The sequence below is a fragment of the Coffea arabica genome, chromosome 4e (genome assembly GCF_036785885.1).
Source record: "Coffea arabica cultivar ET-39 chromosome 4e, Coffea Arabica ET-39 HiFi, whole genome shotgun sequence".
Lineage (NCBI taxonomy): Eukaryota > Viridiplantae > Streptophyta > Magnoliopsida > Gentianales > Rubiaceae > Coffea > Coffea arabica.
This window is the reverse complement of record NC_092317.1, coordinates 3,120,541-3,134,125: the sequence shown is the minus strand read 5'-3', so window position 1 is coordinate 3,134,125 and position 13,585 is coordinate 3,120,541. Positions and strand designations below refer to the sequence as shown.

Genomic DNA, 13,585 nt, shown 5'->3' with positions numbered 1-13,585 from the left:
ATTTGGCTAAAAAAAAGGCTACACCTAGGCTGTTGTGCCAACACATTTTTTTTAAAAAAATTATTTGTTTTCTGTCAGCACGACAATTATAATTTGAAAAATGAACTATGTTAGAGCCATATTAACTGGATTTTGCATACTATTTGTAGCCTAGCGTGCTAGGTCACATTAAAAAAAATATTTTTTATTTTCTATTATACTGAATCAACATGACAGGCATAATTTGGAAAATGAACTATGTTAGAGTCATATTAATTGGATTTTTTTTTTTGTTTTTGGGCAATATTCTCAGAAATTAGCCCAAGATGGGAGAGGTAACGACGTTGTTAGTTTGGTTTTTGGCTTAAGTTTTTTTATTTGCCTTTTTATAGTTTTCGTTTACAAACCACACAGAGAAACCCGTATTGAGATTCATATAAATTACCCAACCCTTGAGCAGGACCTATGAAAAGGTATACCATTATAACTTGTAGTATATCATTATTTTTTAAATTGTTGGTGTTTTTATAAGTTGTATTTGATGTTGTATGGATTAGATGCTTTTAGTAGCATTTTTTAAATGTATTAACCTAACATTTTATTTTAAAAACTTATTTTTGAAAAACACTCCAATCCAAGCACAATTTTTGTTTTTGGGAAATATTCTGAAAAATTAGCCCTTATCCTGTATCATTTATTTCCTTTAGAGCAAATTATCCGATTAGCCACTAAACTTTTGCGATCGTCGAGTTTTGGTTACTCAACTATTAAAAGGTTGGTTTTGGCCACTAAAATGTAAAAAAGTAAGACGCGAGGCCATTCTGTTAGATTTAGCCGTTAAGTAGACAAATGCTGTCTGTCCACCCGATTTCCAATACAAAAGGCAGGGTCAATTTAGGAAGTTGAAAATAGATCTTCTTCTTGGCATTGATCCGACCCTTTTCTTAATCTGTTAACTCTAGTTTCCCTGTCCTTTTTTGTTGACGAGCCCCTTGGTTACTCCTTGACACCTCAGAGCCTCAGACTACCATCTTTCACTTCTTCTTCTTCCTATTCCTCCTATGAAGATGATTCAATTCTTCCATCTATCTTTTTGACTGTTAACATTCTCAACACAACAAATTCACATCTACCAGTTATCATCAACAATTTTTTTTTTTACTTATTCTTGGGGTAACTAACCGTATCAACCTTCATTACAGAGAACCAACTCTCTTTTACTGCAAAATGCAATACAGGTAACGCACAGCTAGGGGATCTTTATCCTAAAAAAACCAATTCCCATTGGACCAAAACCAAACCAACTCTAACCTCCTACATAAATAGCATGCTAGCCAAAAAATTGGTTTTTCTTTCTCACTACACTATTACAAATGAGAAACCCATAAATACGATTTTTGTTTAAAAAAAAAGAAAAAAAATTGAATTCCTCCATCTTCAGAAGCAAATCCATAACTAGGAAGCCCTACCAGCTTAGTATATTTTCCCAATAATGATGCCAATAATCACTGAAACCAGTGCCACACCCAAGATGAATTTGAAGGCCATAAAAGGAGATCCCTCTGCAGATTGAGCGTTCGTATCTGAGAACAATGTCGTTTGAGTGGAAGAGGCTTCCGACTTCTTCTTACTCTTCAATTTTGATGGGGTTGAGATGCTGGTTCCCACATCCCTAGATTCCACACTAATGCCTCTAGCCTCCTGCAAACATTATTTGAATAAAAGAAAACGTTCATCTTAAATAGCTCTCGCGGATATTACTACTAATAATTTAAATACAAACCTCGCGGAGTTTGATTGTCGCGTTTCCAAGCTGTTCAGGGAAAAGCAAAATTGACCCTGACAAGAAGAAGATCTATTTTTAATTTCCTAAATTGACCCTGTCTTTTTATTGGAAATCACGCGGATAGACAGCATTTGTCTACTTAACGGCTAAATCTAACAGAATGGCCTCGTGTCTTACTTTTATATATTTTAGTGGTCAAAACTAGTTTTTTAATAGTTGAGTGACCAAAACTTGACCGATCGCAAAAATTTAGTGACCAACCGAATAAATTACTCTTTCCTTGATGTTATTTTCGGGGCGGGGAATGCATTCTCAAATAGATCTAAAGCTGAAAGCTCTTGTCAAAAATTTCCCGCCAAAGCATCCCTCGGCCGGCCATAACCGATTACTACATGACAAACACAGCTAATTACCCCAATCACAAAATTTTCTCCTTCCTATCTCGCTTATCCCGTCATTTCTATAATTCTTTTGGTAAGGATCAATTTTCATTATTTCAGCTTGAATTATCTCTTTTATTTTTTTTCGTTCAAAATTTTTCGCGCGAAAATGTACAGATGTACTATTTTTGAAAATTTCACAAGTGTATTGGACTTTGAAATAGATCTATATGGTTTAGAGATCAATTTCACGCATATGATACAGAAGCTGTATAATTTGTCGTGCCATTTAGTAAGAAGATTTCAGTCTACTTGTGAACTCTGTAAATAGAAGTATATTCTTGTGGAGGACCTGTTTGATAAAATGCTTATGTGGTGCAGTTGAACCAGAGAGTCGTCTAATTTTCAGTCCTGAGGAATGTATGGGAAAAAGGGAAGCGAATTAGTCAAAGAACTTGCGAGCAGTGAACCTGGACAACTCTCAGCTTTTAATGTAAGTGTCTTCAATCTGTGGCATGTTGGGCGAAAGGGAGGGTGGTTTAATTGATAGTTCACTGCATAGAAATGCATTGGTTTTGTTGGTTTGTGTCCTGGTCATTGTAGCTATATGCAGTTTTTTCAAGATAGGCTAACTGAAACAACAAGAATTGGACAATTGGTTGTGTCCCAAACGATGCTTAGTTGTGTCTTTGGAGCTGGAAATTGTCACCACTGTTCTGTTGTGCTGCCACTTACTTTTGCTAGAAAAGCATATCAGGTCCCTGAAATAGTAGAATAAGGATAATTAACTCTCAAATGCTGGTGATATATCTGAGAGTTCGAAATACAAATTCACGGACAGATTTTTGTGGGACCATAATTTCAGGATGAACTGATGCACAAATGGAGTTCATTTTCTAGTTTAAGCAGAAAGAAATAGTTTTGGAATTCTGATGTGAAGCCTGCATAATCATCGACTTACTTTGCTTTTGCCTCTCATTTATTGTGTCACAGAATATGCAACTCATAGATTTGTAGGTTGTTGTTGCTCTAATCTTGTTTGGCTCTTGTTCCTTCACATAATTTTGTATGTCTTTGCTTATTCTCATCAGTGTTGATATGTTGGGTATTCATTTTGAAACTTTAAACTTGTTTCTTATCTTCCCAATTGAAGTATTTATCCAAGAAGTTGGCTGATTGAGTTTTGTCCACCTTTTGTTTCTGATATTTTCTCCATGCAGAATGACCTATTTGCCCAAGTAATCGATGAATGTACAGGCCACCTCCATCACCTTGGCTCATTGATAAGGTAAGTTTCTTGTTGAATGTGGGCCATGTGCTGCAGCCTCTTTTAGATGTCCTTGCCTGACTTTCTTCATCTTCATTCTTGTTTCTGACCCTCTAAACGATAGATAGACAGTCACCAAGGAAATAAAGAGAAGAAAGCATCATTTTGCTGATAATCTGATTGTTTGCATTGCTGGTTGGTTTTTATCGTAATTGTGCTAAAAAAAAGTCCATTTTTCATGAGTGCCAGACAACTCATCCTTTCTTCATACTTTAACCCAAAAAAAAGGAAAAAAAAAGTGAAGTGAGATAGTTTTCAAGCAATTTAAGACCAAAGGAATTACTTCAATCTACTTGATTCGAATCTTCAATGTAATATAATGTCCTTATTTTGATGAAAATCATGCCTCATGTTTAATGGTGTAATAGATTGAATTTTTTCCAAGCAGATACACTGCAGGCTTCATCATCCGATTCCTTTATTGTTTCTTTCTTCCCTTTGTGTTTTTATTTCCTTTTTATACCAGAAAGTGTGCAGGTCCCAAAAACACATGGTTTCTCCTACAAAAATGACTTCTCCATTGGCGAATGCACTAGATATTTACCTAAACCGGCAGGCTGTTGGGCGGATCCCACATTAGCCCCAACACATTGGTCTCTAACTAGAAAAGTAAATGCTTCAGCTTGAGAAGCTTCTAAGATTCTCTTTTATGACCATTTTGTCTTGTCGAAAGGCTAGGTTTTTACACAAAGTAGCTTATGACTTAACTGAAACAAGTCTTACTTTTGGAAACTTGATTTAATCACAACTATTAAATCGGTGGCGGGTTAGCTTATGCTTAATTTCTGGCTTTAGTTGAATTGAACTATACTAATATTCCTTAGAAAAAAGAAAAAGAAAAAAAGAAGGTACTTAGTTGTCTTCACCTGGCGATCCCTTGTTTCTTTGATCTCTCTCTCTCTCACCTATGGATGAGATGCAAGTGCATAGATCATTGATATATAGCATCTCTGGTCTTCTTGTGCCTCAGGGGCGCATGTGGTCAATCAATTCAAAACATTAATCATATTGATATGATGCAGGAAAATTGAAGAGCTAAAGAAGATTGAAGAGATAAAGAAACTGAATAACCAGGAATTAGAAGAATCAGAAAAACAGTTGCTAAAAGCTCACAACTCAGGGGCACTCATCCACCACCTTTCTCTACTCCGCAACAAGCGTTGTTTGATGGCTTATGTGTATGTAGATACATCTGCTTCACCATTTTTATTTCAGTAAACTTTTTCTGAGTCCTCTTTGTGTGGTTTCATATCTTGCTTAATAACATCTGCATCTGTGACTTCATAGGTATAATAGAGCAGAAACTATACGAAGTTTGGGATGGGCTGTTGAGAGAGTTCTGCCTGAAGAAATAGAAGAGAAGCTCAGTGGCTCTGAGAAAGAATATTTCAAGAACCATGCTGCAAGTTTACAATCTTATATGTCAGAACTTGATCTTGATTTAGCTGTGGTAAGAATCTATCTCCTCTATAGCCTTAAAAATTGCTAAACAACTGTATTTCTGCGCAAACTAACTAATTCTATATGATGATCTTCATCTTGATTAGCTGTGGTAAAAAACCTATCTCCTCCATAGCCTTAAATTTTTAAGAAATTTCACTGTTTAAGGAACTATGAGGCTCATTGGAATGAGGAATATAGCAAGATCTTAAGCAATTGTTAAACGACTGTATTGCTGCACAAACTAACTAATTCTGTATGATGATAATGTCGTGTGAGACTTCTCCAAGTGACATGCTAATTGTATGAGGAACTTAGCCGGCTTTATGCAACTGAATTCTGCACTGTTGGCATTTTCTTTTGCTTATCCAGTGACCAGCAACTATGACTAAATTAGCCTTAAAGTCTTGGAAGATGGCATTTTCACAATGAAGACGAATGCATTCACAAACTGGAGTTAAAAGATTTATTGCTTTTAGGTGTAGCAGTTCAACCTGCTGCTATTTTGCATTCTAGGAAATTGATTTCTCCTGTTCTTGTACCTGAAGAGATGTGTATAGCTCCTTAAGTCCCTTTATGCATTCTTCTTTGATAGGAAGTTTGTATCTTGCTTTATCTTATTTTCTCTTCATTTTGGATTGGACGAGGAGGCAGATAAGAAACAAGTGTCTTGCATTGAATGATGTTTCAGTATGATTTGATGCAAAGTCTGCAGATTTTTTGATTAATTTGCAACTGGTTTGCAATGTGAACTTGTTCTTTCAAAAAGACTGCATATTGTCTCAAATGTCTTTCTGCCAATGCCAGGACATGGTCCCACCAAAAGATCCCTACATCAAAGTGAGGGTACTAGAGGATATTGGAAATGTTCTGCTCAGTGATCAGTCAGCTAACTTAGCTCGCCATGCAATTCTTTTTCTCAGAAGAACTGATGCTGAGCAATACATCTCCCAGGCAATTTTCACTCTTATGTTGTGGTACTCTTGTATAATAATTTGCCCAAGATCTCAGTATAATGTGTCCTGGTTCACAGGGCTTAATGGAAGAGCTGACTGGTTGAACCAAGTGATTATGGTTCTTTCTGGACAAGAATGGCTTCAACTTATGCTGTACCTGTTTGTACAAATTTGTTTTCTAGGAGAATAATCCGAAGACTACATAGATCAGTTACTGCCTGCAGCGAACAAGAGGAATCCCAAGGGAATTCGAAGGTGTTCTGAATTTATTTTTTCAAAGTGAAACTTTCCTTTTGTTTGACTTGCTGATCTGACATGGTAAGATAGATGCGAACGGTCATTGTGGTGCTTTGATAGCTTTGATCTTTATCTAACTTGTAACAATTTTAATTTATAGTCATTCGTAATCTTAGTTGACATCATATGGTTATCGCAACACTGAAGCAACATATGCAGATTGCAGAATATCACTTTCTCACGTTGTAATCTAAATTTTAATGTTTTTTTATTCCAGTTAACAAATCACATTGTAGCAGTAAATTGTAAAATTTAAACCTAATTGATTGTGGATGTTGAACATATTTGATTAATCAACGCTTCTATATTTGTTTAAATAATTGTACCCGAAACTCTGAATTGTTTGTATAATGACGATTGAGTCCTATCTCACGCTTTCTCTAGAGTAAGTTTAATTCTCATACATGAAATTACCTTCTTCTCACCACATGCTTTCATATTCTTCATATTCAAGCGACAGGGAGATTTCCGAGTGTGTAAAAGGTACTTCGAATCATTACCGTTTGACTCGGAAGTGTTTTAGAACATTTTATTAAGATTTTGGTGAATCATGTGACATGCAATTATAACTGAACGATCTTTTCTTGGATCGCTACCAATACTGAGAACAAAATAGGAAAAATATTACGCAACTGAATGTTTATTCCTCTGGAATTCTCTAACACTTTCTCAACACCGTGCAAAACATTTAACGTTTATTCCTCTGGAATTCCCTAGCTTACCTTCTCAACTCTTTGCAAAGCATTTGTCATGTAATTTGAGGACTAACTCCATTTTGTACTTCCAAATTTGTATCACTTTCTTACTCTACATTCTAAACTTTAAGTTTGGACATTTTGCACTTTAAACTCTCAATTTTGGACATTTTTCATTTTCTACTCTCAAATTTGTCCCATTTAAATTTAATCACTAATTACTTTTTGTTCTAACTACAAGCACTTAGCTGTTTTGACCACTATTAATTTTGCTAAAATTATTATTGATTAGACTTAAATGAGATAAACTTGAGTATTTAGGTCCTGTATGATAACTCAGTTCAACACTTAAATTTAATAGTATCATATCTTAACATATTTAGACCGTTTGATAACCAAAAATTGGACATCTGAATTAATTAAGTGACACTGAATTTTTTAGGCAAAACTTGCTCTCAAAATTAAGTGATAAGTTATTCACTTATTACTGAATGTGATATTAGATTTAATACTTAAATATATTAGATTTAATACTTAACAATTCAATAACTTAATGGATTCAAAATTCAAATTTCAGATTTCAGACTTTATTTTTCAGATTTCAGTTTTATCAAACGTATTCTTAGAGTGTAAAGCGTTCATAATTAAAGTTTAAGATGCAAAGTAGGAGAGTGATATATGTTTAGTGTGCAAAGTGGAGTTAGTCCTAAAAGGGTTGAGATCATATGTATTTCTTGTAGTTGCTTCTTGCTATTCGTTTATTATTATTCTAATATGCATTCAGATTACGGGTGCAAACAAGTCGAACCGAATCAAATTTTAGTCTAATCAACTTGAACTCCAACTTAATTTATGAAGCTTGAACTCGAGTTTGAACTCGACGAACTCAAAATATAAAGGTCGAACTTGAGCTGGACTCAAATTTGAGTCGAGCTCAAGGTTTAAAAAAATAAAAAAATAATCATTTTATTTTTAAAAAATGAATAAAATAATATTTTTTAACAAATAGTAAAATATTATGGATATATATATGTAATTTTACTATTAAAATAATAATAATAATAACAATAAATAAATAAATAAATAAATATATATATATATAATCTAGTCGATTCGCTTGCTAATGAGCTGAACTTTGAACTCGAGTTCAATTTGGTCAGCTCGACTTGAGCTGCTTGCAAGCAGCTGTCAGGGTCTTGGATTATCAGATTTGGAAATTGGAGGGAAGGGAAAGAGAGAAAGGGAGAGAGAATCAGGAAATGAGAGAGAGAGAATGAATGTAACAGAATTTGGTTATTACTCAGGTACCCTGGCCATTCACAGAGCCCTTTATTTATAACATGATACAACCGACCAACTAACTTTTGTAAGTAAAACGACATCGTTCCCTAACAACTGCATTATTTAGCTAGAATCACTAAAACGACGACGTATGCTTGTGTTCCTGACATTGCCTCCTCCTTTAGTTCAGACTTGTCCGCAAGTCTTGAACTCAGGAAATTGCTGTTCCACGAAATCCTTATCCTCCCAGGATGCTTCATCATACTCCAATTGTTGCCATTTGATCAAGTATTGAACCACAGGTGTTCCCTTCCTTAGAATAGCTCGTCTCCTCAGAATCATTTCTGGCATCAAGGGCCATTGATCCTGCAAATCGAATTCTGGCAAGGTAGGGGAAACTTGCTGTGGGGGACCAATTCTCTTTTTTAGTAAAGAGACGTGAAACACTGGGTGTATCCTAGCTGCAGGAGGCAATTTGAGTTTATAAGCAACCTCCCCTATTTTTGCCTCCACTTCAAAGGGTCCATAGAATTTTGCTGACAGCTTAAGGTTCTTCCGAATGGCCATGGACTGCTGCCTATAAGGTTGCAGCTTGAGGAACACCAAATCCCCAACTTCAAAACTCCTCTCAGTTCTATGCCTGTCTGCAAAATATTTTGTTCGTTGCTGAGCCTTAAGCAGATGCTCCTTGATACTGGCCGAAATCCTAATTCTGTCCTGGAGTGCTTGAGCTGCTGCAGGAACAATAGAGTCACAGTAGGGGCCCATTGGTAAGGGTAGTGCTTTATAGCCGTAGAGGGCCTCAAAGGGAGTCACATTCAGGCTTGAATGATAAGCAGAATTGTACCACCATTCAGCTAGAGGAAGCCACTTACTCCACTGACTTGGAAATTCCCCAGTCATACACCTCAAATATGCCTCTACACACTGGTTAACCCTTTCAGTTTGACCATCTGTCTCTGGATGGTATGCAGAACTGTAACATAAGTTCACCCCCACCAAGCGAAACAGTTCCCTCCAGAAATGGCTAGTAAAGATCTTGTCTCTATCAGTAACTATAGTCTCAGGCAATCCGTGGAGCTTATACACCTGATCAATGAAAACTTGTGCTACCTGCTTAGCTGTAAAGGGATGAACAAGCAACAAGAAGTGACTGTATTTAGTGAGTCGATCCACCACCACCAGAATGGTATCAAAGTTTTGTGAATGTGGTAGTTTCTCTATGAAATCCATAGAGATGTGTGTCCACGCCTGATTAGGTATAGGAAGAGGCTGTAGAAGTCCTGGATACTGAATGTGCTCAGCCTTATTCCTCTGACAGTTATCACATGCCTGCACAAACCTCTTAACATCCTGTTTCAAATCAGGCCAATAAAATATACTACTGATTCTGTGCCAACTCACCTTTTGTCCTGAATGACCTCCAATAGAAGAAGAGTGCAAGGCTCCCATAATTTGCTCCCTGACTCCATTACTTGACCCCACATAGAGCTTCCCTTTATACCTGATAATACCATCACTTAGCTGATACTGATCTGGGAGTTCAGGGTCCAATACCAACTTGGCAATTAATTCCTGACACTGAGAGTCTTGCTCATAGCTTTTGACTAGTTCTGTCATCCACACTGGTTTAACAGCAGTTAAAGCCAGGCAAGTGCCTGTCCTGTGCTCCTCCCCACTTTCTATTGCAGCTCTCCTTGAAAGTGCATCCGCAACCAAATTCTCACTGCCCCTTTTGTACTGAATCTCATAATCCAGTCCCAAAAGCTTGGTTAACCATTTGTGTTGTATTGCTGTTGTCAACTTCTGATCCAGCAAATATTTTAGGGATTGATGGTCTGTCCTGATGATGAAGTGGTAGCCCACTAGGTAGTGTCTCCATTTTGTCACAGCCATCACCAATGCCAGCAATTCCTTTTCATAAGTAGACAACCCCAAATTCTTTGGACTCAATGATTTGCTGAGAAATGCAATAGGATGACCCTCCTGCATGAGCACAGCCCCAATTCCCCCTCCACTCGCATCAGTTTCTATCACAAATGGCTGCTTAAAGTCAGGCAACCTGAGTACTGGGGCCGTGGTCATTACTCTTTTGAGCAAGTCAAAAGCCTTCTGAGTTGTGTCAGTCCAAACAAATGCATCCTTCCTCAGTAATTCCGTCAGAGGCCTACACAGAATCCCATATCCTTTAATGAATCTTCTGTAGTACCCTGTGAGTCCAAGAAATCCTCGTAGTTCTTTTACTGACTTAGGTGAAGGCCAGGTTACAATACTGTTCACTTTGGAGGAATCCATGCTAACACCTCCCTCTGAAATGGTGTGTCCCAAATAATCCACTCTAGACTGTGCAAAAGAACATTTTGAGGCTTTAGCAAACAACTGATTCTCCCTGAGCACCTTCAACACAAGTTTCAGGTGCTGCAAGTGCAGTTCCCATGTCTTACTATAGATCAAGATATCATCAAAGAAGACTAAAACAAATTTTCTCAAATAAGGTTGAAAAATTTGGTTCATTAGGGACTGAAAAGTTGCAGGAGCATTAGTCAGCCCAAAAGGCATGACTAGAAACTCATAATGGCCACAATGAGTTTGGAATGCTGTTTTGTGCACATCCTGAAGTTTGACTCTGATCTGATGGTAACCTGCAGTCAGGTCTAGCTTAGATTTATACTTGGATCCAGCTAACTCATTCAGCAATTCGTCCACATTTGGAATGGGATAGCAATCTTTGATGGTGAGTGCATTCAGCTTCCTGTAGTCTACACACAATCGCCAGGAGCCTTCCTTCTTTTTGACCAATAAAACTGGTGATGCAAATGGACTGTTGCTGTGCCTTGCAATTCCATGTTGTAACATCTCTGTAACCTGCTTCTCAATTTCCTCCTTCTGAGAATGAGGGTACCTATAAGGCTTAAGCTTAAATGGTTGAGCTTCTGACTTCAAGGGAATTGCATGGTCACACGCCCTGATAGGTGGCAAGGACACAGGCAGCTGAAAGACATCTGAAAATTCTCCCAGCAATTCTTTGATTTCCTGAGGTTGCTGCTCCTCACTCGACCCTTCTGAGGCTCCTGCTGGTGTCATTGCTGTTTCCATGGTCCTGATAGCAAAGCATCTCTTCTTATACTCTATAAAATGCCTAAGGTCCTTGCCCCTAATTAGATCCAACTCACAATCCTCTGAACTCCCTTGTAGATGAACTGTTTCGCCTTGATACTCCATAGAGATCCTAAGATTGCGGAAATCAAACGTGATGGGGCTAAAATGAGTCATCCAATCTACCCCTAGCACAATATGCCACCCACTTAGTTGCATCACTTTCAGATCAAAGCCAAATTGGTGTTGGTTAACTTCCCATTTGACCCTTGGACAGATGGCCTTGCTGGTTACACATGCCCCATTCCCCACAATAACAGAGAAGGGTGAGACCATTCGGTAAGGAATATCCAGTGCAATGACCAATTCACTGTCAATGTAGCTGTCAGAGCTCCCTGTATCCACTAGGATTAGCACCTCCTCCCCATCTAGATGCCCAGTGATGGTGATAGTGTTTCTTTTGAGAGATTCTGACAGTGTGTTCAAAGACATTTCCATAACAGTTCCTGGATTCCCAGTGTGCTCATCCTGCTCTCCCACTGCATCCTCAAAATCAGCGTCCTCTTCTTCATCCCCAAGGAAGAAATTTAGGTGACCTGTTTTGCACTGATGCCCTGCGCCGTACTTCTCTCCACACTTAAAGCACAGACCATTGTTCCTTCTGTACTGAATTTCCTGTGGCGAAATCCTTCTATTGTAATTGTTATCTGAAGTTGTCTTTCTTGTATTGGAGAACTTGTGCTGGTTAACAGGGGGAACCCTATATAGATTGCCTGAATTGGTGTTTGGAGGTTGACTCTTATGCATGCCGAACTTATTCTCCACTAGATTTTTCTGCACTTCCCTTCCTGGTTTGTTCTGCAACTGCAAGGAGTACTCCTGTAGCTGTGCCATTTCATAAGCAGCAGACAATTCTGTAGGCTTAAACATTCTGAGAATTGGTTTAATTTCTTCCCTAAGTCCGCTAATGAAACTTGACACAAAGTATCCTTCATCTAACTGGGGGTTCTTCATCAGCATTAATGGCTTGAGCTCCTCAAATTTTTCTTGATATTCCTCAACACTCCCAATCTGCTGGATCTTATTAAATTCTTCCACTATGTCTTTACAAATTTTGTTACCAAACCTCTTGCACAAGAATTCCTCAAATTCTGTCCAACTGAGGCCTGTCTTCTCCATTTTAAGGCCTTGAAACCATTTATCTGCTTTTCCTTCTAAAAACATCTCAATTACATCTACCTTCTGATTTTCAGGAATGTGATAGTTCAAAAAGTACTTATTACATTTCCTTAACCATTCTTGCGGATTTTCTCCATGGAAAAGAGGTAACTCTAGTCTAGGAGGAAAAGGTGCATAGATCCTACCTTCATCTCTTCTGGTGAAGTCTCCATTGCTTTCGCCACTCTTGTTGATCCGATGTTGAGGCGGTGGAGTAGGTAGTAGTGGTGCTTCTCTAGCTTCCTCCGCAGCACTCCTTTCTCTGTTCATCATCATCTGTAGGAAGGAGTTGAATTTCAGCTCCAATCCGCCCATCATCACCTCCAGTTTCTCCAACTTCCTGTTGGAAATCTCTATTTCTGCTCTGATCTCACCGCCAAAATCAGCATGAAATTGCTGCTGTGAAGAGTGAAATGCCTCCATAGCCTCCTGTAGTCTTGCTTCTTGCTTCTTCACCTGTTCCTCCAAGGTTTTGAGGCGAGTTCCTTCCGCCATTGGAGCTACCAAGGATCGGTAGCTCTGATACCACTTTGTCAGGGTCTTGGATTATCAGATTTGGAAATTGGAGGGAAGGGAAAGAGAGAAAGGGAGAGAGAATCAGGAAATGAGAGAGAGAGAATGAATGTAACAGAATTTGGTTATTACTCAGGTACCCTGGCCATTCACAGAGCCCTTTATTTATAACATGATACAACCGACCAACTAACTTTTGTAAGTAAAACGACATCGTTCCCTAACAACTGCATTATTTAGCTAGAATCACTAAAACGACGACGTATGCTTGTGTTCCTGACAGCAGCTCGATTCATTTGCAATCCTAATTTGGTAGAAATTTTTACTGACTGAGTTAACTTGGTTAAGTTGATCAGTATTTTGGATTTATAGCTATTGGCGCAAGTTGCGATTATTTTGCTATTGGAGCAATGTTATTGGTTCTAACTTCTAAGTTCGTGCCAATATCATATCAATCCCTCGAAACTTACCCAACGATATATTTGAAATGGGAAACTGTTGTACTCTCCTAGAGATATTTTATCATTTGTTTGCATTTTTCTTCTTTCTTTTTCTGGTGCATTGGAGGACCAAAGACCCATTACAAGTTTACTAATCTTTTATCATTTGTTTATATT

General features: G+C 37.9%; 1 protein-coding gene across 2 annotated transcripts; it reads left to right on the top strand.

Annotated features, from left to right (window-relative positions):
• Positions 1-2,059: 2,059 nt before the first annotated feature.
• Positions 2,060-6,458, top strand: LOC113741882 (uncharacterized). Of its 2 annotated transcripts, XM_027269533.2 has the most exons (7): positions 2,060-2,239; positions 2,527-2,638; positions 3,366-3,433; positions 4,495-4,650; positions 4,760-4,922; positions 5,720-5,866; positions 5,946-6,458. In XM_027269533.2, the coding sequence occupies exons 2-7, from the start codon at positions 2,564-2,566 to the stop codon at positions 5,970-5,972; spliced, it is 636 nt and encodes a 211-aa protein (XP_027125334.1). In that variant the 5' UTR covers positions 2,060-2,239; positions 2,527-2,563; the 3' UTR covers positions 5,973-6,458. The 2 variants fall into 2 exon arrangements, with proteins under 2 accessions (XP_027125334.1, XP_071903264.1); XM_072047163.1 differs by having other exon boundaries at positions 2,099-2,239; positions 5,720-6,290.
• Positions 6,459-13,585: the final 7,127 nt, after the last annotated feature.

Excerpts from the sequence above, each read along its gene's own strand:
- LOC113741882 (XM_072047163.1), top strand. The coding sequence starts at position 2,564 with ATGTATGGGAAAAAGGGAAGCGAATTAGTCAAAGAACTTGCGAGCAGT. Across the intron at positions 3,434-4,494 it reads CACCTTGGCTCATTGATAAG|GAAAATTGAAGAGCTAAAGA; the intron begins GTAAGTTTCTTG and ends GATATGATGCAG. Across the intron at positions 4,651-4,759 it reads CGTTGTTTGATGGCTTATGT|GTATAATAGAGCAGAAACTA; the intron begins GTATGTAGATAC and ends GTGACTTCATAG.